General features: G+C 47.3%; 1 protein-coding gene across 1 annotated transcript; it reads right to left on the minus strand.

Annotated features, from left to right (window-relative positions):
- Positions 1 to 3,758: 3,758 nt before the first annotated feature.
- epx (eosinophil peroxidase) lies at positions 3,759 to 18,553 on the minus strand. The gene is made up of 15 exons (XM_035396435.1): positions 18,465 to 18,553; positions 17,858 to 18,033; positions 17,273 to 17,405; positions 15,909 to 16,038; positions 14,892 to 15,098; positions 12,219 to 12,588; positions 11,276 to 11,436; positions 10,663 to 10,921; positions 8,913 to 9,083; positions 8,547 to 8,784; positions 7,099 to 7,310; positions 6,353 to 6,517; positions 6,096 to 6,175; positions 5,142 to 5,245; positions 3,759 to 4,518 (listed from the first exon to the last, which is right to left on the minus strand). Exons 1-15 carry the CDS (start codon positions 18,551 to 18,553, stop codon positions 4,416 to 4,418), a joined length of 2,598 nt encoding a protein of 865 aa, XP_035252326.1. The 3' UTR covers positions 3,759 to 4,415.
- Between the last annotated feature and the right edge of the window lie 1,863 nt (positions 18,554 to 20,416).

Genomic DNA, 20,416 nt, shown 5'->3' on the forward strand with positions numbered 1-20,416 from the left:
CAGAGGTCGGTTGGTCCCATGGACCGCAACTCACGGTTGTCTAACCGGTTACATTTGCAGAGCTGGCTGCTGACATAAACGGTCCATGCATTAGGACCAGGACCACGGATGTACCACACAGTGGTTGTCGAAAGACATTTTAATTGTGTAGTATTCAGGGGGCATGAATACCTTTTTGCGACGCTATTGTTCTTGCGCGGGTTCCCAGTCCCATTCCGCCCTCCCCGGTCCGAAATTATTTCTGCAACCCTGATCCCTCCCACTCCTCACTGTAACTTGTTTAAAAACATGTTAAATCATTAAAAACTGTGGTACATATGCTGTCAGGGATTACAACCTTTATAAACATCCTGTTTTGGAAAAAGTATCTCACGAACAGTGAATATTTGCATGCTAAATCTGGGTAAATTATGGTAATTATCTTGGGTAGGAATAGAATCATGGCGAATATCCTGCTTTAGGAGTCAAGCCATGGTAAATATGCAGAGTGGGGTGATATAAATGGCAAATGTGCTTTCTGAAAATAAAATAATGGCTAATCATTCCCATCACAGTAATTATTTATGCAGAACAATTGTGGGCCCGGGGGTGGCGGTGGGGGTGGGGGAGAGGAGTGGAGTCACCTACATCTTAATGAATCCAAGAGTATTTATGTATTTATGGACTACTAGAAATGTGTGCACTTAATATAGTGTACGATCTTCTGTTTTTTAATAACGTATATGATGCATTATTTATAGCTGTGTTGTGGAGCGTATGAATGCGTCTGCTAAGAAAACAATGAGCTCAAGATCCTTTATTCTTGTTCAATGTACACATTTAAAATGTGACTAAAAAAGCTCCACCGCCAGACAGTATGACTTAAATACTCAAGGCACACTTAGCGCACACTGCACACTGGTGGGTGGGTGGGTGGGTAGATAGATAGATAGAAAGATAGATTCCTTTATTGTCATTGCACAGAGTACAACGAAATTGAGTAGCAATCCTGACGGTGCAGTCACACATAACAAACAGCAATTAGAAATAGAAAAGAGCTCAAGCTAAACTAATTTAAAGTGCTAAATACGCAAATAAAGGGTTCAGCCGGTTAGGGGATCTGCGTTTCGTCGCTCCCCCAGCGATGATCGCGCACCTGTGGACCTGCGGTCTACGAAAGGTCCTCCTCCTCCTCCGACTCAGTTCTGCGCGAGCTTGGCTGCGGGCAGCGGTGTGAAAAGAAGCGGGCTGGTGACACCGCGTTTTTCGGGGGAGAACCGAGGGTGGCTACGCTCTCCCGAAAGCGGCTGCGGCTGGAAATAGTCGGACAATCCAAATTGGGGGGGTGGGGGGTGGGATTTGGACACGCGCAGTCCCATGTTGGGCACCAATATGTTTCTTTAAAATAAAAACGAGAGAGTGCATTGATACTACATTACTTTCCGCCACGGAGCTTGTGTCCATTTGAGTTCAATCAATGCAGGTGAAGTGTGGTTTATGGAAGTGTGCCCCTTATCGGCACCCCAAAAGGAGAACGGACGGTGTTTACAGTGCTGGCAGGGAGTCAGCAGGGTCCGATAAAGAGACAATGCTAATAGCTCCAATAGCACAGTTGCAATCATTCAGTGGTGTGTACAGTGGGCGTTGAACAAAGATCTTGCAACACCATTCAAAAGGGAACAATACAGTAGGTAATGCAAATTACCTATGAGTCAGCAGCCAGCTGTGCTGGAAATGGTTCACGTGGTTTGATAGCCTTTCAGAGACAATACAAGCAGCGGCTATTGTTGCTACTGCTGTGTTGTTGTGATTGATGTGATTGTTTTTTCCTTCGATGATTTGGGGGTTTTTCTTTGATCTTTGGGCATATAAGAGGAGAAGCTGAATGGCTCGAGGAGACTCATCAAAACGACCTCCTGTGAGCCATTTGTGTACAGTCACTTCACTACCCACGTTTTGCACCATTTCATATTGCCATTATTAAACATATTGTATCATAAATTGCATTCACTTTAACCTGGCATTCCTCTTTGTCAGATCCATATAGAGTCACAATACTGGTGGAAAGAGGCTATAGTCCAGTGGTCTCCAACCCTGGTCCTGGAGAGCTACAGGGTCTGCTGGTTTTTATTTTCATCTTAAAATCAGCACCCAATTGAGACCCACAAGACACCAGGTGAGTTGAGCTAACGGTGTAATCCACTGCTCTAATTGATTCATGAAGTGCAGAGTCACCATGGAAACCAGCAGACCCTGTAGCTCTCCAGGACCAGGGCTGGAGACCGCTGCTATAGTCCCTTATTTGCAGCCTCCTATGTATAACTGTTAGCACAGGGGAAAGGTCAAATTTTGGAGTCAGATAACCAAGATGACATTAAATTAATCTCCTTCTGGTAGAACCAGATAAGGCGACACACATTCCTTTGCCACTCAGTACTTCCACGGTTTGGTGTCTCATGGGATTCTTACATAGTACATTAATAGAATTGCTTGAAATGACGAAAGGACACAGTATTCTATGAGGCTTTTTCGGTCAATTAATTCCAATTCATTTCCTGATATTTACTACACAGCTGATGTGCCACACATAAGCACAACTACATATGAACATGTAAAGTCTTATGCTGTATGTGGTCATCTGAGAATGAAAAAGTCTTTGTACATCTCAACAACATTACAATAATAAAAAAGAAGAAACGAGACCTTTCCAAAATATTCCAAGATTTTTGGAACTGAAATGTTTATAAAGTATAGCAAGTTATTCAAACTGTTGTCTGCCCTGCAGTAGCCTGTAAGTCCCCTCCTTACCAAAGTAGCTGAAGAGAGGAACCAGTTTTCAGTCAGCCCTCTGTACAAGACCAGCAGCTACTTAGCTCTACCACAAGGGGATGCTAAATAAACAGACAGCAGGCAGGACACTGCCACTGCCACAAGAGGGCACTTTATATCAGTACTGAAACTGAATTTCTCTTAAAGCACAGCAACAATAGAACCTAGGACCATGCAATATAGATCTTCCTTGTGCCTCCAAACCAAATAACCACCCAGAGAATGTGCAGACTGCATTACTTACATTTCTGATCCATTTATACTTTAGAAAATACTCAAGTTCATTGCTGGAATTAAATTAAAATAATATTTTTTCTCTGACAACCAGAGGAGTCTGCACAGCAGTGTCCATGAAATTGTCAGTCAGCTGGAGTCCAGCTCTTCTTAACAGAAAATGAATTCCTTCGGGACCAGAACACTAACCGTAAAAAGTACATTTCAGCAATATAAAACAATGATATTAAACCTCCCGACTACAGCCAAAGGAACAATGCATTCGCCTCCTTGAAAGCTTGAATAACTTTTACTGTAGATTCGACACGCTTGATATCAGTACAGAGAGGGCTAAGCTGATTAAGTTTGGTCTCTGGCACACAGAGGAAGCTGACTGGAGTGCTTTAAAAAAAAGCAGTTTTAATTTCTTGAGCGGTTCAATCCCTTATTGAAAGAGCTCTCAGGACCTGCACTATGGGTATCAATTTCCTGGAAGAAGCCAGTAAAACATTCCCTTAAAGGAGCGGTGGAAACAGACCAGTGTTTTTACTTTTATTTAAGAAGAAATCTAACCTGATCCTGAACTGATCCTTAACACATGACAAATGAATAGAGGGTAATGATGATGATGCTTCATTGTAGTGTCAAATAACAGATTTAGCATATTTTAATAATAATCTGTGCTATTGAAATACATATACACACTACATCTGCTTTTCAAATTGGATGTTGGCCTGTGTTTAATATCTCTCAAAAAAATCTGTCGTTGAGGAGCCCACTTGTTGGCTGAAATGCATTGTGGAGTAGCCATCAGAACGTTATATATATACACAAGCCAGTATCTGTATGTCCTGTGATGTTTAGGTCAGAATGGATTATCATCATGGAAATCACACAAATCGCTCAAATGACCAGAATTACATATTTTCAGAATCAAAATCATGACAATATTTATTCTCATGCATACTTCAATTAAACTGTGAATTTAGCATTGCTCTGAAGGAATTAGCTAAATATTACAAAGCCAAGCGTATTGCATTAGGCAATACATTGGCTTAAATACAAGCAATGCAACAGCTAATATACAAGGTAGACATCAAACGCTGGATCAAGAAAATGATCAAACAATAAGATCCTACAGGACACAAAACGGAAGGGGGTAATGTCTTCGTTCAGCTAGATATCCCATGCCTCCAAAAAAACATGGCATGAAGTCTTGATTATATTGATATGTGCTCATTTCCACCTGCTTGGAAGGTACACCACTGAAAAAGAGCTCGAGGTGGAACTGTCCTTCTTGGCTTAACTGACACTTACGGAGTACACGCTGGTGCTGAGGGGAGCGTGCCCATTGGTGCATTCTCTAACGCACCGTTCTCTTCATGTGCTTCAGGTCACTGCGACGTTCCCTCCTTGAGGGCGTGGTCCCCGCCATTCCATTGGTCCTTTCTCTGGCAGCACCCACCAATCACAGGCTTGTGTCTCTTAAGAACGAATCTGACGGATAAAATGTGCAAATTTGAACAAATTGATGTGATTCCCAATCTGCAACTGAATGACGGAAAGGAAAGCGATTTTATTGACAATACTGTAGCAGTCGGTCCGCCGGAGATGCGGATTGGTTTCGGCTGCGCCGGCCGGTGGAGAGAGCACACGCACCTGGGCTGCGTTAGCTAATCAGCCCAGGTGCTTAAAGGTGCGCTGCTCTCCACAGTTCGGGGCCGAGACCGGGAGCTCACACCGAGAGGGAATTTCTTCATTTGCGCTTCGTTTTAATTTCAGTTTTTGTTTCTTTCAATAAGACGGGGAACAGTGAACCCCCACTGAAACCCCCACTGAGTTTGTCTGCTGGAAAGCTACAGCAGCCCACCTACAGAGCAGGGAACTGAAATATTTGTCGCTCTGTTTTACTTAGGGTGCGGATATCTAGACAACGCGTCAATCTCAGCGAAACTACCTGGATGCACAGATACCACTTTGGGTAAGTGAAAATGTACAATAGATTTATTTCATTTTTAGGTGTCCTTTTAATTCCAGTTTTTTATGAAATTGTGAAATTCATACATGCATTGCTAATATTTCTATTTGCATCTTTTTTGGTCTTTCGCTCTTTTGCTCACCTCCGGTAGCATATGATCACCAGCGCCAGTGCGGCGACGCCGCCAACGACTGCCATCACCGCGGAAACCAGTGAACTGACGGAGCCGGACGGCAGGCCGTCGGACTCTGAGACACGGAAACACAGAGCGAGGTTAAGCACGCTCTGAGCACGGCGGACCGATGTGTGTTCAGAGTACGGGCACAAACACTTTCCTGGACCATAAATAACCGTGCGATAAATGTGCCAACGTCCTGTGAGTGTGTGTGTGAGGGTGGTACGCACACCCAATATTTTTGTCTTCTAGAACATTCCCAGAGTTACTGCAAATATTCCCCGCACGTACATTTGTCCGGTTTCCTGGAGGCCCCCTGAATGTAATATGTAAAAGACACACTGCAGTAATGGACTGCTATTTAGTTATCATTCCAGCGACAAAAAGAAATGAAATTGTGGATGCTCGTTTTTTTCAATTTTATCTGGAAATACTTGTTTACAACATTCTTAAAATGCTATTAACGCAAATCCCTAATGGTTTTTTCATGACTAAAACTGATGACCATCAGGGAATATTGCCGGTAAATTCATCTGGATTGTTAGTTTGGAGCATTATATTCTAAGACAGTGTGGAACAGGGGGTGGCAGTGTAGTATATTGGGAAAGGTGTAACCGAAACGTCATAGGTTCGACTCCCTGGTAGGACACTGCCATTGCACCCTTGAGGAAGGTACTTAACCTGCATTGCTTCAGTATATATCCAGCTGTAAAAATGGATGCAATGTAAATGCCATGTACAACAAAGTTGAGTGAGTCGCTCCGGATAAGAGCGTCTGCTAAATGTCTGTAATGTAATGGAATGGAACGCCCCTCTAACAACCAAATGGCAGCCTAGATGTAATGTTCTCCGACAGTCTTGAAACGCTTGGTGTTAAATGGGAGTGCGGTCCGGCCGGGGCGAAAGTACGCTCTTACCTGCGCAGGTATAGGAACCAGGTGTGTTGACACACTCCGTGTTCTGTGGGCAAGGAGAAGGCTGACCGGCACACTCATTTATATCTAAAACCGTATCGAGCACAGACACAGGCATACTTTCATCACACTGTTTTTACCAGTTAACCAGCCCTGCCTAGCAGTCATTCCCATGTACTTATTTTTCCATTTGTCAATATGCAAATCTTGACTGTGTGTGTCACCAGACATGTGGGTGGAGCTGGACTCGGTGGGGGCGTGCACCTTGACAGGTGGGCGGAGCTGGACTCCATTGGTTGCTGTTGTGGTCGCATCTGATGGAGGAGGGGCCGTTTAGGCGGTAGCCGTCATGGCAACGGTACAGCAGGGCAGAGTCGCAGAGCAGAGAAAAACCAAACTTCAGCCTGGGGATGGCACCACAAATGGGATCTGAAAGACAGAAGGGGAGAGAGAGGGAGAGGAGGTGAGAGAGGGAGAGAGATCCCTTGTTCTGTCTCTTCCCCTTCTCTGCCCCCCCCTCCCCTTCCCCCATGCATGCATTGAAATTCAAATTCAAATGAAAAATACTTTATTGGCTACTTTACATGACAAGATGCATCATATGTGTATCATATACAGTGTAGTATAACGGGTTAGGAGTTGGTCTTGTAACCTGAAGGTCACAGGTTCGATTCCCCGGTAGGACACTGCCGTTGTACCCTTGAGCAAGGTACTTAACCGGCATTGCTCCAGTATATATATCCAGCTGTATAATTGGATACAATGTAAGTCGCTCTGGATAAGAGCGTCTGCTAAATGCATGTAATGTAATGTAATGTGATATGTTGCCAAAGCACAGAAAAAGAACATATACAGTACAATTGAACACACAAACACAGATATAGACATACAGTGTACAGAAAAATACACAAATATAGTCACAGGCTATTCTTATCAGGCCCCTGTCCATCCAATGACCTTTCCTTCCACCTGTCTCTCTCATTCTGTCATCCCCCCCCCCCGTCCCCCACCTGTGTCCGGCTCCCCCCAGGGGCTCAGGTCCAGGTGTGGGATGAGGGGGTGGGAGCAGGGCAGCACGTCGCCCGGGCGCTGGGTTCGGGCGAAGGGGTCGGGGGGCACGTGGGCGATGTGGGTGTTGTCACAGATGATCCGGGACAGGGAGACCCTCTGAAGCTCAGCCCTTTGGGCTTCGCTGAAGACCCCTTCCCTCTCCCACCAGAACCTTCCGTGAGGGAGGAAGCGAACGAGGGAGAACGAGAGAGAGAGCGAGAGAGAGAGAGAGAGAGAGAGAGAGAGATATCGAGATATATCATTCCCGGGAGAAAAAACTATGCCACGTACAAACACAAAAAAATTTTTTAACAGAAAAGCACTTCCTGATTGAATGTCCTTAATTCAAGCAAATTCAGCCAAAATTTCTTTTCCATTTTGACAACACACCTGATGCTGATAAGCTACCGCTTTTTTTAGGGGAATACCAGGATGCCTCAAACTGACCGTCCGGATGCTTTTTGCAAACTAATCACATTTACATTACAGTTGGTAATCCATTAAATTATAGCCAAAGGGAGTTGTGTGACCGTGAACTGAGGAGACTTGATTCAGTTATACCTGGTGCCTGATACCTAACTGATGGGTGTACTTCTCAGAAGGTGTAATGATATTAACACGTCTACTCTGACATAAATGCTACAAGCTTTATCCTCTCAGGTTTCAGGCTGATTCTGCTAAAAAGTTTGACATTTCATCAAGCTCTTCCTCTGCTTTCGTTACTAAGATCATTTTTCTGAAATTGAGACAGAAACCTGCCCTTTTTCCTCATGGGGTGAATTAGGTACTGGCAAATGGCACAGTCCATTACTGGAGAAATGGGGGGAGAGAGAGAGAGAGAGAGAGACAGAGGTGCATGGTACAGTCCATTACTGGAGAAATGGGGGAGAGTGAGAGAGAGACAGAGGCGCATGGTACAGTCCATTACTGGAGAAATGGGGGAGAGTGAGAGAGAGACAGAGGCGCATGGTACAGTCCATTACTGGAGAAATGGGGGAGAGTTAGGTTGAGAAAGAGGCACATGGTACAGTCCATTACTGGAGAAATGAGGGTAAGTGAGCGAGACAGCAGCACATGGTACAGTCCACTAGAGAGTCATTATTTAGAGTTAGAGGAAAGTGAACAGACGGGTGCTGTAGCTTATTCTTCTGCCTAGTTGGCTTTGCAGAGGTTAGGTCAGAATAGTGTTCACTGTGTGATCTGTGTTCTTGGCTAGAAAGAGCTGTACAAAATAAGTATTGTACCTTACTGAACCTGTGTTCAGCAGTTGTCTATGACCATGAAATGCACTTTTTGTACATCGCTTTGGATAAAAGCGTCTGCCAAGTAAATGTAATGTAATGTAATGGGTGCAGAGACGTGTGGCCGAGCGCATTATTTTCGGGGAAACCAGCCCCCCACCGCTCACCTGTCTCCGTCTCTCAGGGCCCGGAACTGTTTGGCCATCAGGCAGGCCAGCAGCGGCCCCACCCGCCCCCCGGGGAGCGGGGGCTCGGAAATGGCCCCCACCCACAGGTCGATGTTGCGCGGCGTCCCGTACAGGCCCAGGAGCTTCTGGGCCAGGCTGCGGTTTCCCAGCGTCTGGGCCAGGTCCGGCCCCGTCACCGGAACCGAGAGATTGCACAGCTGACGCCACGCACTGTACCCTGGGGGAACACCGGGGGGGGCTTGTTTAGGATCGGTTTAGCCTTCGGGGGCGTAACGGATGCGGTCGGGGTACGGGCGGTGGACTGTGTAAGCGGGCGTGGGGGTGCGTGCGTGCGTGTGTGCGTACCGGGCAGGCCGTGGTCTCTGCCCCGCTGCAGGTTGAGGGCCCCCAGGTCCAGCGGCAGCCCCCCCTGGGCCTGGAACAGCCTCTCCGTCAGCTCCTCCACCATCATCTGCCCCGGACTCTGCAGCTTCGCCGGGGAAAACAGCAGCCCTCTCAGCACTGGGTCTATACCACCTGAGAGAGAGGGGGGGAGAGAGAGTATACCACCTGAGAGAGAGGTGGGGCAGAGAGACTGTACCACCTGAGAGAGAGGGGGAGAAAGAGTGTACCACCTGAGAGAGAGGAAGGGAGTATACCACCTGAGAGAGGGGGGGGGGCAGAGAGACTGTACCACCTGAGTGAGAGGGGGGCAGAGAGACTGTACCATCTGAGAGAGAGGGGGAGAAAGAGTGTACCACCTGAGAGAGAGGAAGGGAGTATACCACCTGAGAGAGGGGGGGGGGCAGAGAGACTGTACCACCTGAGAGAGAGGGGGGGAGAGAGTATACCACCTGTGAAAGAGAGAGGGAGAGAAAGACTGTACCACCTGAGAGAGGTCACCAGAGAGAAAGCGAGAGAGAGAGAGAGAGACGTATTAAGAGAGAATAAGAGAGGTGGACAGAGAGATTAATGGAGGGATAAGGGACTGAGAGGAACGGCCAGGTGGGAGATATTTGAGACCAGGCACAGATATTCGCCTCATGAGAGAAAATGGGAGCTTCCCCCATGATCTGCTACCGTTTCCCCTGCGTTGTGCGTGTGCCAAGACATGCACACTGAACTGGTTTACAAGCTCTGCGTGCGAGGAAGCAGAGCTCACACGACTGGTCCTGAGAAAGGGCGGCAATGCAGAAGGCCAATGAACTTACAGGGAACATTTAAAAGTTACTGCTGCTAAAGGAGGTTTTACCAACTACCGCAGCTAGGAGGGGCGCACACTTTTTGCCGCAGAGACGTTCAACGTCTGATGATGTCTTTTGAGAATACGATGGAAGAGGTATATTTTTTTCTGTCGTTTTCTAAATCGTGCCACCTTTCATCGACGCTAGGACTTATGCGATGATCAAAAGTGCGGTTGATCCAAAATTGACCAAAAATCGAGGCATGGTGGCGGGGAGGGATACTTACTTTTTTTTTACAACGCTGTAGTTCTGAAAATATTTTTTTAGAGTAAAGAAAAAAACATCACCGATTAACAGACAGCTGAAGCACTCCTGGAAGTTAGCTGGCCCCCTTAGATGTGCGCTAACGATATAGAATCTCTCAGGAGCTGTTCGCTCTCACGAAACACCTCGCTTTTGCTGAAAGCAGGAAGGGCGTGCCGGTTCACAGCTCCACCGTTACTCCCCCCGCCCTCCACCTCCCAGACCCCCGTACCCCAACACCGAAATCTCCCTGAAACATTACATTACAGGCATTTAGCAGACGCTCTTATCCAGAGCGACCTACACAACTTTTTACATAGCATTTTACATAGTACCCATTTATACAGCTGGATATATACTGAAGCAATGCAGGTTAAGTACCTTGCTCAAGGGTACAACGGCAGTGTCCTTACCCGGGAATCGAACCTGCGACCTTTCGGTTACAAGCCCAGTTCCTTACCCGCTGTGCTACACTGCCGCCCGAAACGCTCCCCCTCGTGTCTCTATTCTACCGGGCCGTTTGGCTGTTCCGCGGCACTCGTGCGTTAGAAGCGGAGGCTCTGCGGGCCGACTGAAAGGACCCAGCGGTCGTCGACGGCGACAGCCCTCCACCCCCCCCCCTCTCCTACCCTGCTGCACCACCCTCCAGGAGGCGAAGAGGGAGCGGTGGAGGGGCAGGGGCGGGTGCTCGGGGCTGGGGGCGTAGCCGGGGCCCAGGCGGGCCACCCGGGGCTGCACGGTGACGTGGGCGAAGCGGAAGGCGGCGGTGGAGAAGGCGTTGGCGATGCTGGGGTCCGCCTCGGCGCCGTAGCCCCGGTACGGGGGGAGGAGGGAGCGGGCCCCGATCTCCCCCAGGACCCGCGGCAGGTAGCGGTCCCACGTCAGCACCTGCACCGCAGACAAGGTCGAGAGGACGCATCGCATTACATCACATTACATCACATTACATCACATTACATCACATTACATCACATTGCATTACATTACATTACATTGCGGGCATTTACAGAGCGACTTACACAACTTTTACATAGAACGTTTTTACATACGACCACCGAATAGAAATAGTCGTTCGCTTTCGAGCAGTTCATTTCACATCACGTACGCGCCAATGACAGGAACGGCCGAACGAAGGCACACGGGGCAGGGAGAGAAGGATAGAGGGAAGAGGGCAGACACAGAGGGAAGGACAGAGAGAAAAAGGAAGAGAGAGAGAGAGAGAGAGAGAGAGAGAGAGGGGACCTGGTGCACGGCCCCCACAATTTTGCGGGCCTCCTGGTACAGGGTTTCGGGGCCCCAGTGGGGGTTGACGAGGTGCAGCCGGCCCGCCAGCCGGTTGTGCTCCCGCAGGAAGAGCGTGTGCAGCGCGATCATCCCCAGGTGCTCGTTGGCCCGCGAGTCCCCTGCACACACAGAGCACACGGGGGCCGCTGTAGCCATGGCAACCGGGAGCAAATCAGGCCCCTTCCTCAGCTCACACCCCCCCACGTAAACCGGCTCTGAATCCTACACCTGGACTATATCGCAAGACGGGTCGGCAATGGCTCACTGTTTGCACTTTGTTTTGAACTGTTGGTGATGAAATAAAATCTCAAATTCAAAAAGTTCTACTAAATATTACTTTCAGCCTGCTTTTTGTGGTTTTAATGCATTGTGTGTGCTCATTTTTGCTCAAAAACTATCTTTGTTACCTTAAATTAATATTGTCTATCACATTAAAAGCAAAAAAAAAAAACTTTCCGCAGAATTCCGCAGATTTTTATTCTGGATCACTGCTGAAAACTGTAAAAAAAAATCAGCAGATTCCGTTTGGGCTTGGCCATTAATTATAAAGCATACAAGACACATGGCTTCTTCCTGATTCTGAATTATTGCTGAATATGATGCTAAGACCTAAAGCAGTTACTAGTTTGTATTTAACGCAAGCTCTCATATAGCCTTCAGTAACCCTGAGTTAGGAGCTGAACACTAACCCCCGACAGTATTAAGGTGGCATTAACCTGTAACAGTGAGTCTAACCTACAGTAGCTATCTCTATTATAATCGATATTGTTGCCATTGCTGATTTGCAACTCATATAAACGATCGGAATGGCAACACTGCGTGAGGTCACGTGTGAGGTCACCCAGTTGAATCTGGATTTGGATTTGGACACCCGGGCTGGGAGGAGGCGGCCCGTCCGTACCTGCCTGGAAGCAGGAGGTCAGGTTGGCCTGCTCCGCGGGGGTCTCCGGGTCGGTGCAGTTCTCCCCCCCCCGGCACGGCCCGCAGGGGTCCGGGTGGAGGGGCGGGCGGGGCAGGTACGGCATGTAGGCCAGCCCCCCGTCGGCGTGCAGCGGGTTGAGCGCCAGCAGGCCGAGGGGGGAGGAGAGGTTGCGCAGGGCGGCGGAGAGGGAGGCGGAGCTGCCGTACACCATGCTGGCGTCCACGAAGGAGGTGATGGCGTTGAGCTGCTCCCGGTGACGCAGCGGGGTCGCCGCGACGACGCAGCTGGGGGCGGAGCGGAAAAAGGGCATGCAGCTCTGCGAGCCCGAGCGAGGGTCCGTGAGAGGAATCTGAGAGAGGAGAGGAGAGGGGGAGAGACGGCGGAGGAGAGGAGAGGGGGAGAGACAGCGGAGGAGAGACAGCGGAGGAGAGGAGAGGGGGAGAGACGGCGGAGGAGAGCAGAGGGGGAGAGACAGCGGAGGAGAGGAGAGGGGGAGAGACAGCGGAGGAGAGGAGAGGGAAAGAGACAGCGGAGGAGAGCAGAGGGGGAGAGACAGCGGAGGAGAGGAGAGGGGGAGAGACGGCGGAGGAGAGGAGAGGGGGAGAGATGGCGGAGGAGAAGAAGGAGATAGAGAGAAAAAGAAAAGAAGATACAGAGGGGGGAGAGATAGATGAAGCAAGACAGGGGGTGAGATAAAGAGAAAAAGAAAGATAAAGAGGAGACAAAGTGAGAAAAAGGAGAAAAGAGAAAGCAAAGCATTAGGCACTGCATCAGTCACTTATTCAGGATCAAACTGCACTGAGCTGGATCTAAGACAGACATGTTTTAATCATGTGCAACACCTCACATTTATTAAGTATCACATAACATTTAAAAGGTATCATACTGTATATTACAGTACGTATAAGTATCAAACATTAGGTCTCACACAACAGTTAAAAAGTTTCAAACGTGAAACTTGTCTTGAGATAATGAAAATTTTTATTATTACTGAAGAACTTACTGAATTAAAACTGAAGAAAAAAATGGAATGCCTTGGCCATAGCCCCCTGGTGGCAACCAGAGAAATAAACTTGGTCTACTTCAGTCGAATATTGAGTTGAGAAGATCTTACACTACAGCTGATATGCTGCAGTCCCAACAGAGCTCTCCATCACTGTGGATTTCCCCCCTGCAACACTGCAACCAGACTACACCTCCCAGGGAACCGAAGCCAGGAGGGCAGGAATGGCTCAGTCATCTTCACCCCATTTTCTGCTCTCTCCTTCCTTCGCTCTCTGTCTGTTCGCCTGAGTTTCGTGATGCAATGCTAACGGTCGCTAGTCCTGTTCATCATTCTCCAGGCCATCTAGGAAGGTTTTCAATGAGCGTTCTGATCCGCTTCTGAGAAGGCCCTGCAGGAGACTTGGACCTCCTTTACACCGCACATTATCACCTCGGGTGATGCGACTGCAATCGGGTAGTGCTCGACCGCATAAAAACACAGGTGTAAATGTAGCCAGGATGCACCCAGGATGAATTGTGACCCAATCCTCCAATCCTCCTCCAGAGGCAGCCAGGGACACATTATGAGCACATGGAACACAAGTGTAAATGCAAATGCGTTTTCAGTCCACATACAACAACTACGTAATCAACGACCACCATTATCTTTTACGGGACCCTTCCTTATTGCCAAAATAACACAGTGACGTTAGTCTACAACAAGTCAGTTATGCTATCCTACAAGGGACCTGCGCACTAGAGAGAGGAGGACGTTGTGTGTGCGGTTGTTTGAGCGGGGAAGTGAGATCGGATCGCGACCGAATCTCAACGCGTACAGCGGAGACTCATATTAATGCCAGGGGTAAATGTAATCCGGTTAAAGAAACGCTGGGCGGGTCAAAGGGAGAGACGCTCAGAGTCCACGTGTGAAACTGCTGGTTGTCCATCCATTACATTACATTACAGGCATTTAGCAGACGCTCTTATCCAGAGTGACTTACACAACTTTTTTACATAGCATTTTACATTGTATCCATTTATACAGCTGGATATATACTGAAGCAATTTCGGTTAAGTACCTTGCTCAAGGGTACAACGGCAGTGTCCTTACCCGGGAATCGAACCTGCGACCTTTCGGTTACGAGCCCAGTTCCTTACCCACTGTGCTACACTCCATCCACGTGTGAATGTCCCCTTGTTACTAGGAGGTTTGATACCCCGCTTTGGCACTTTCTGCCCTGTGACCCCATCTCAATCTATAACCCTCTCTGCTTTCCCTCAGGCCTGACTGAATAAAGTGAAAAATAAAAAGATTACAGGCGTTAGGAGATAAGGTTCTCTTTTCACAGAAATGGCAAGCTGATTAAAAACTGGGGAACGAACGAAGTAAAAGCGAAGCTGGTGCTTTCAACAAAATGAGAACATTTACTTCTTAGAAATTGAAGTGAAAGAGTAATTGAATTGAAAGAGAGAGACAGATATATATATATATATATATATATAGAGAGAGAGAGAGTAAGAGAGAGTGAGAGGAAGACAAAGAGAGAGAGAGAGAGAGAAGAGAGACAGAGAGAGTGTGTGTGTGTGTGAGAGAGAGAGAGGAATACAGAGAGAGAGACAGAGAGAGTGTGTGTGTGAGAGAGAGAGAGCGGACGAGCGGTGTAGAACCTGTATGGGGAAGCAGGGCGTGTCTCGGCTGCAGGTCCGGGTACAGTCGGCCCCCGTGCGGAAGGTGGAGGTGCTGGGGCTCTGGGGGGTGAGGGTCAGGTCGTGGTCCAGCCACTGGCCCCACTCCACCAGCAGGTGGGACAGCGAGGCGTCCATGGAGATGTCCTCGTTCTGGGTGTAGAGCACCACCTGAGAGACCGAGCGCACCTGGGGAAGGCCGGCCACAGCCATGAAAGGCATTTATTTAATATTCATTAAATAATTAAGTTCAATGATATTAATGCTTAATTTCTTCTAAAAACAGAGCTGCCCATCCTTATTCCAGGAGATATATCGTCCCATAGATTTTCAATCCAACCCTAACAAAGCGAACTTCGTTCCACAGCGCCAAATCTTTTTGAGCTGCTAATTAGTAGAATCAGGTGTGCCAAATTAGGGTTGATATAAAATGTTTGGGCAGCCGTGTTATAAATGGAGTGAACAGTCTGAATTACAAAAGACTCTTCAGGTAGAGTTTGGCAAATAGAAAAAACATGGCTTAGAAGGAAATCAGCTGAAGGGAGATTCCACACTTGTATCTAGTTCTCTTTTTAACAGAGGCAGTTGTGAGCATGTGCCACAGCTTGCTAGGTTGTGTAGTAGAGGCAAACCCTCAGGGTGATTCATCCCAGGCTTGATGCAGTGCTGGATATTCTGTATATTGTAGGTAACTGATAGGCCTTGGTGGGCTGAATGGCCTGTGGTTGAGATTGTGTATTCTTACGTTCCCATGTTCTGCTTATATTCTGCCACCTACTGTTACTGCTGCTGGTATGGGCTTCAGAACTTTACAGGCGCCAGTGCAGGGGCTGGACTGACAGCTAGTGTATCAACTCTGATAATACAACAGTCACACCCACACCGCCATTCACTCAAACACTCGACCAAATCCACACCAAACAACATGCCAACAGTATTCCCCATGTTGATGTTCATACACTGTTGATTTAGGAGTTAAAAAGGGGCGTGGCCTCTTACCGGGGGTAGAGTAAAGTTGTGATAGGCGTGCTGGGGGTCCCAGCCGCGGGGTGCAGCCCGGCCATCCTCGTACTCCGGGGGCAGCCACCGGGTGTACGGGGTGTTAGCTGCACCCCACAGAGGGTGCTGTCTGGAGGGACCAGGCACAGGGATTTAACCCCTAACACAGTATTCCCAACAGTATCCACAACAACACAGTATGCCCACCAACATTCACCCAAACACTCAACAAGATCCACACCAAACAACATCCATAACAGTATTCCCAATAATAACACAGTATATACCCACCAACATTCACCCAAACACTCAACAAGATCGACCCCAAACAACACCCAAACAGTATTCCCAAAACTAACACAGTATACCTACCAACATTCACCCAAACACTCAACAAGATCCACACCAAACAACATCCATAACAGTATTCCCAACAATAACACAGTATACCCACCAACATTCACCAAAACACTCAACAAAATCCACACCAAACAACAACCAAACTGTATTCCCAAAATTAACACTGTATACCTACCAACATTCACCCAAACACTCAACAAGATCCACACCAAACAACATCCAAACAGTATTCCCAACAACATCCACATCAATCCGGTATACCCACCAACATTCACCCAAGTACTCAAAATCTTCACTAAAAACATCTAACACAGTATTCCCTAAAACATCCTCACACAGGCATGGGGTGTGTTAGGTTTGGTGTATATAGCTGATGTAAAGGTGTAGAGGTGTGTTAGGTTTATAGCTGATGGACAGGTGTAGAGGTGTGTTAGGTTTGGTGTATATAGCTGATGTAAAGGTGTAGAGGTGTGTTAGGGTAGGTGTATATAGCTGATGGACAGGTGTAGAGGTGTGTTAGGGTAGGTGTATATAGCTGATGTAAATGTGTGAGGTGTGTTAGGGTTGGTGTATATAGCTGATGGACAGGTGTAGAGGTGTGTTAGGGTAGGTGTATATAGTTGATGTAAAGGTGTAGAGGTGTGTTAGGGTAGGTGTATATAGCTGATGTAAAGGTGTAGAGGTGTGTTAGGTAGGTGTATATAGCTGATGGACAGGTGCAGAGGTGTGTTAGGGTAGGTGTATATAGCTGATGTAAAGGTGTAGAGGTGTGTTAGGGTAGGTGTATATAGCTGATGGACAGGTGTAGAGGTGTGTTAGGGTAGGTGTATATAGCTGATGGACAGGTGTAGAGGTGTGTTAGGTTTGGTGTATATAGCTGAATGACAGGTGCAGCGGTGCATCGGGGTGGGTGTATATAGCTGATGGACAGGTGTAGAGGTGTGTTAGGGTAGGTGTATATAGCTGAATGACAGGTGCAGCGCTGCATCAGGGTGGGTTGGCACCTGTTGTTGCACTCCCCCGTGATGGTGCGGTAGCGTTGGGACAGGCAGTCCGTCGCACAGACGGGTGGGCGGAGCTCGGCCGAACAGCCGCTCGCCTGCAGGAGCGTCTCCACGTCTTCCACACTCAGCAGCTCTAAGACAGATTCAGACACACAGCCCCGACTGCACTTTCACATACGCTTTCTCATCTGACGCAAGTCCACGCAGACACAACACTAATGCAAACACTGTGAGCCAGGGTGAATCCAACCGCCAAACTTGAATACTAAGTGCAAATATTCTGCCTCCGTTGATGCCAGTCTTGGAGCATCAGGTAGCAAATATCACCATTTTAAAATCAGCTTTTCACAATCAGTTGACACCAGACATGGGTCAAATAGGTATTTGTTTTGGATTCAAATACTTTTCTACGCTTTACTGATCTTGTCTGGAGTATTGGAACCAATTAAATACTCTCAAAAAGTGCAAACCCCGCCTTCTGTTCATATTGGCAGGCTCAATTACACCATGGAAGACAGAGCACAAAAAAGTATCTGAATCCAAAACAAGTGCCTATTTGACCCAGGTCTGGTTTACACGTAGTACCAGTGATGTTGGGCTGGGTCATGGTGTTGGTGTAGACCATCTCGCGGATGAGCTCCACGGTGTTGTCCAGCACTTCCGCCGCCCAGATGTGAGCCTTGGTTCTGGGCCCCGCCTGCTTGAACTGGGCCAGCAGGTCGCTGGGTCTGACTGAGCCCTCTGACAAGGACATCTTCACCCTGAGCGGGAGAGAAGGGCGGACGGGAAGACTTTGCTGCGTCTGACTGCTCTGGTGTTCGCTCAGGAGTAAGTCAGGCACAGAATCAAACATCCGTGCGCTCACATCAGCCCTGGGTCAAATACGTATCTGTTTTGGATCCAAATACTTTTCTACACTTTACTGATATTGTCTGGTGTATTGGAACCAATGAGATACTCTCAAAAAGTGCAAACCCCGCCTACTGGCAGGCTCAATTACGCCAGGCAAGATCAACAGAGCACAGAAAAGTATTTGAATCCAAAACAAATACGTATTTGACCCAGGTCTGGTTCACATGGATGGATAAGAAAGGTAGAAGAGAGAGAGAGCTGACAGACTTCAGTATTTACATACTTATATTTGGAACGCTCAGTCTACCACTGCCTTGTTCCCACTTCCCATTCTCCTCACATTTCTTCCTGTTTTCTTCTCCCCTCCTCCCCCATTCTTATTTCTGCTTCACCTTCCTTCTCTAATCCCAGACCCTCTCCATTTTCCATGGTCTCTTTCTGTCCATTTTCACGCTCTCCTCTCCTTTCTGTTGACACGTTACAGAGTAACTGTTTTTGACTAAATTCTAGCATGCATATTAAGAATGGACAGCAGAAATGTTCTTATATTACACAAAACTCAAACCAAACTAAAATACAGGCACACACATTTGTTTCCAATGCAAAAGGAATGTGTGTAGGCATGTTTTCAATACTATCTAAATACATTTGGATTTGGCGTAATCGTAATATGATAATAATTGAAGCAAAGCAACTTCAGCATTTCTGTGCAGTATCACTGTCACCGGAAGTGACATCAGTGCCACCCACTCTGTCCAGGTAATCACCTCTCGCCTGTGTGTGTGTATGCAGCGTCAGTCAGCTCCGTAGCTCTCTGTAGGGCCTCCTGTACAAACCTGGAGCCCAGGTGCACAGCCACTGTATGGAAGACAACAGCACAGACATGGATGAGCAGCACTAATTAAAGCTGACCGTCTACACCTCAACCAGACATTCATCGCTTCATTTCAAATGAGCTAGAGTACAGGGCCGAAACAACATAAAAACTGTGTCACTGTCCCAATACTATTGCATTCAGCTGTGTTTCACAATATGCATAACCACATATTTCAAGTATGCTAATATATATACACACTCACTGGACACTTCATTAGGTACACCGGTTCAACTGCAAACTGCACCCGTTAACGCAAATATCTAATCAGCCAATCACGTGGCAGCAACTCAATGCATTTAGGCATGTAGACATGGTCAAGACGATCTGCTGAAGTTCAAACCAAGCATCAGAATGGGGAAGAAAGGTTATTTAAGAGACTTTGAACGCGGCATGGTTGTTGGTGCCAGATGGGCTGGTTTGAGTATTTCAGAAACTGCTGATCTACTGGGATTTTCATGCACAACCATCTCAAGGGTTTACAGAGAATGGTCCAAAAAAGAGAAAATATCCAGTGAGCAGCAGTTCTCTGGGCGAAAATGCCTTGTTGATGGCAGAGGTCAGATGAGAATGGCCAGACTGGTTTGAGCTGACAGAAAGGCAACAGTAACTCAAATAACCACTCGTTACAACCGAGGTGTGCAGAAGAGCATCTCTGAACAAACACCACGTCAAACCTTGAAGCAGATGGGCTACAGCAGCAGAAGACCACACCGGGTGCCACTCATGTCACCTAATGAAGTGGCCGGTGAGTGTATATATATATATATATATATATGAATATGAAAAAAATATTATTTTCTGTTTTACTGCATAGATATACAAAATACGCAATACATTTTAAGAAAAAATAAAGTGTGCAAAAATTATGGATAATCATGCACTCTATTCAAAGGAAAAACAGGAAGTACCTGATTGGTTCTGGGACGAGGAGTGGGGCGTGGCCGGAGGCAGCAGGGGGAGGGTCAGAGAGAGAGCCAGAGCCAATAGGGAGAAGGGTAACTGAAACGCAGTGAGTTAATCATTTACTGACACTGTCAATATGCTACTGTGATGTATAATGAACCACTGATATACTGACATACCAACACACTTAAGTAATGATACAATTACACACAAACGTGATGGTACCTTGACACACTAGCACCAAAAACACTGACATATAAACACATTCACAGTCTGAAACAAAACCATTGATAATACTGACAGACTTTTTGAAACACTGACAAACTAATAAACTATGATTATTAGCCTTGGTCCAGGTCAGTTATTTTAAACTCCAAAAAGTTACAGAACATTATGTTAGCATGGTTTTTTAGGAGTCAATCCAAAGTGACAGCATGTTGGTGTACGCTGGTCCTTACCAGGGATGCAGGGTCCATCTCTGTCAGTCCCTCAGTCCCTCTGTACTGCTCGGT

The sequence above is a fragment of the Anguilla anguilla genome, chromosome 16, assembly GCF_013347855.1.
Source record: "Anguilla anguilla isolate fAngAng1 chromosome 16, fAngAng1.pri, whole genome shotgun sequence".
Taxonomy (NCBI): Eukaryota; Metazoa; Chordata; class Actinopteri; order Anguilliformes; family Anguillidae; genus Anguilla; species Anguilla anguilla.

Excerpts from the sequence above, each read along its gene's own strand:
- epx (XM_035396435.1), bottom strand. The coding sequence starts at position 18,553 with ATGGAAAATGGAGAGGGTCTGGGATTAGAGAAGGAAGGTGAAGCAGAA. Across the intron at positions 8,785-8,912 it reads CAGAGACCACGGCCTGCCCG|GGTACAGTGCGTGGCGTCAG; the intron begins GTACGCACACAC and ends GTGTTCCCCCAG. Across the intron at positions 7,311-8,546 it reads GCCCTGAGAGACGGAGACAG|GTTCTGGTGGGAGAGGGAAG; the intron begins GTGAGCGGTGGG and ends CCCTCACGGAAG.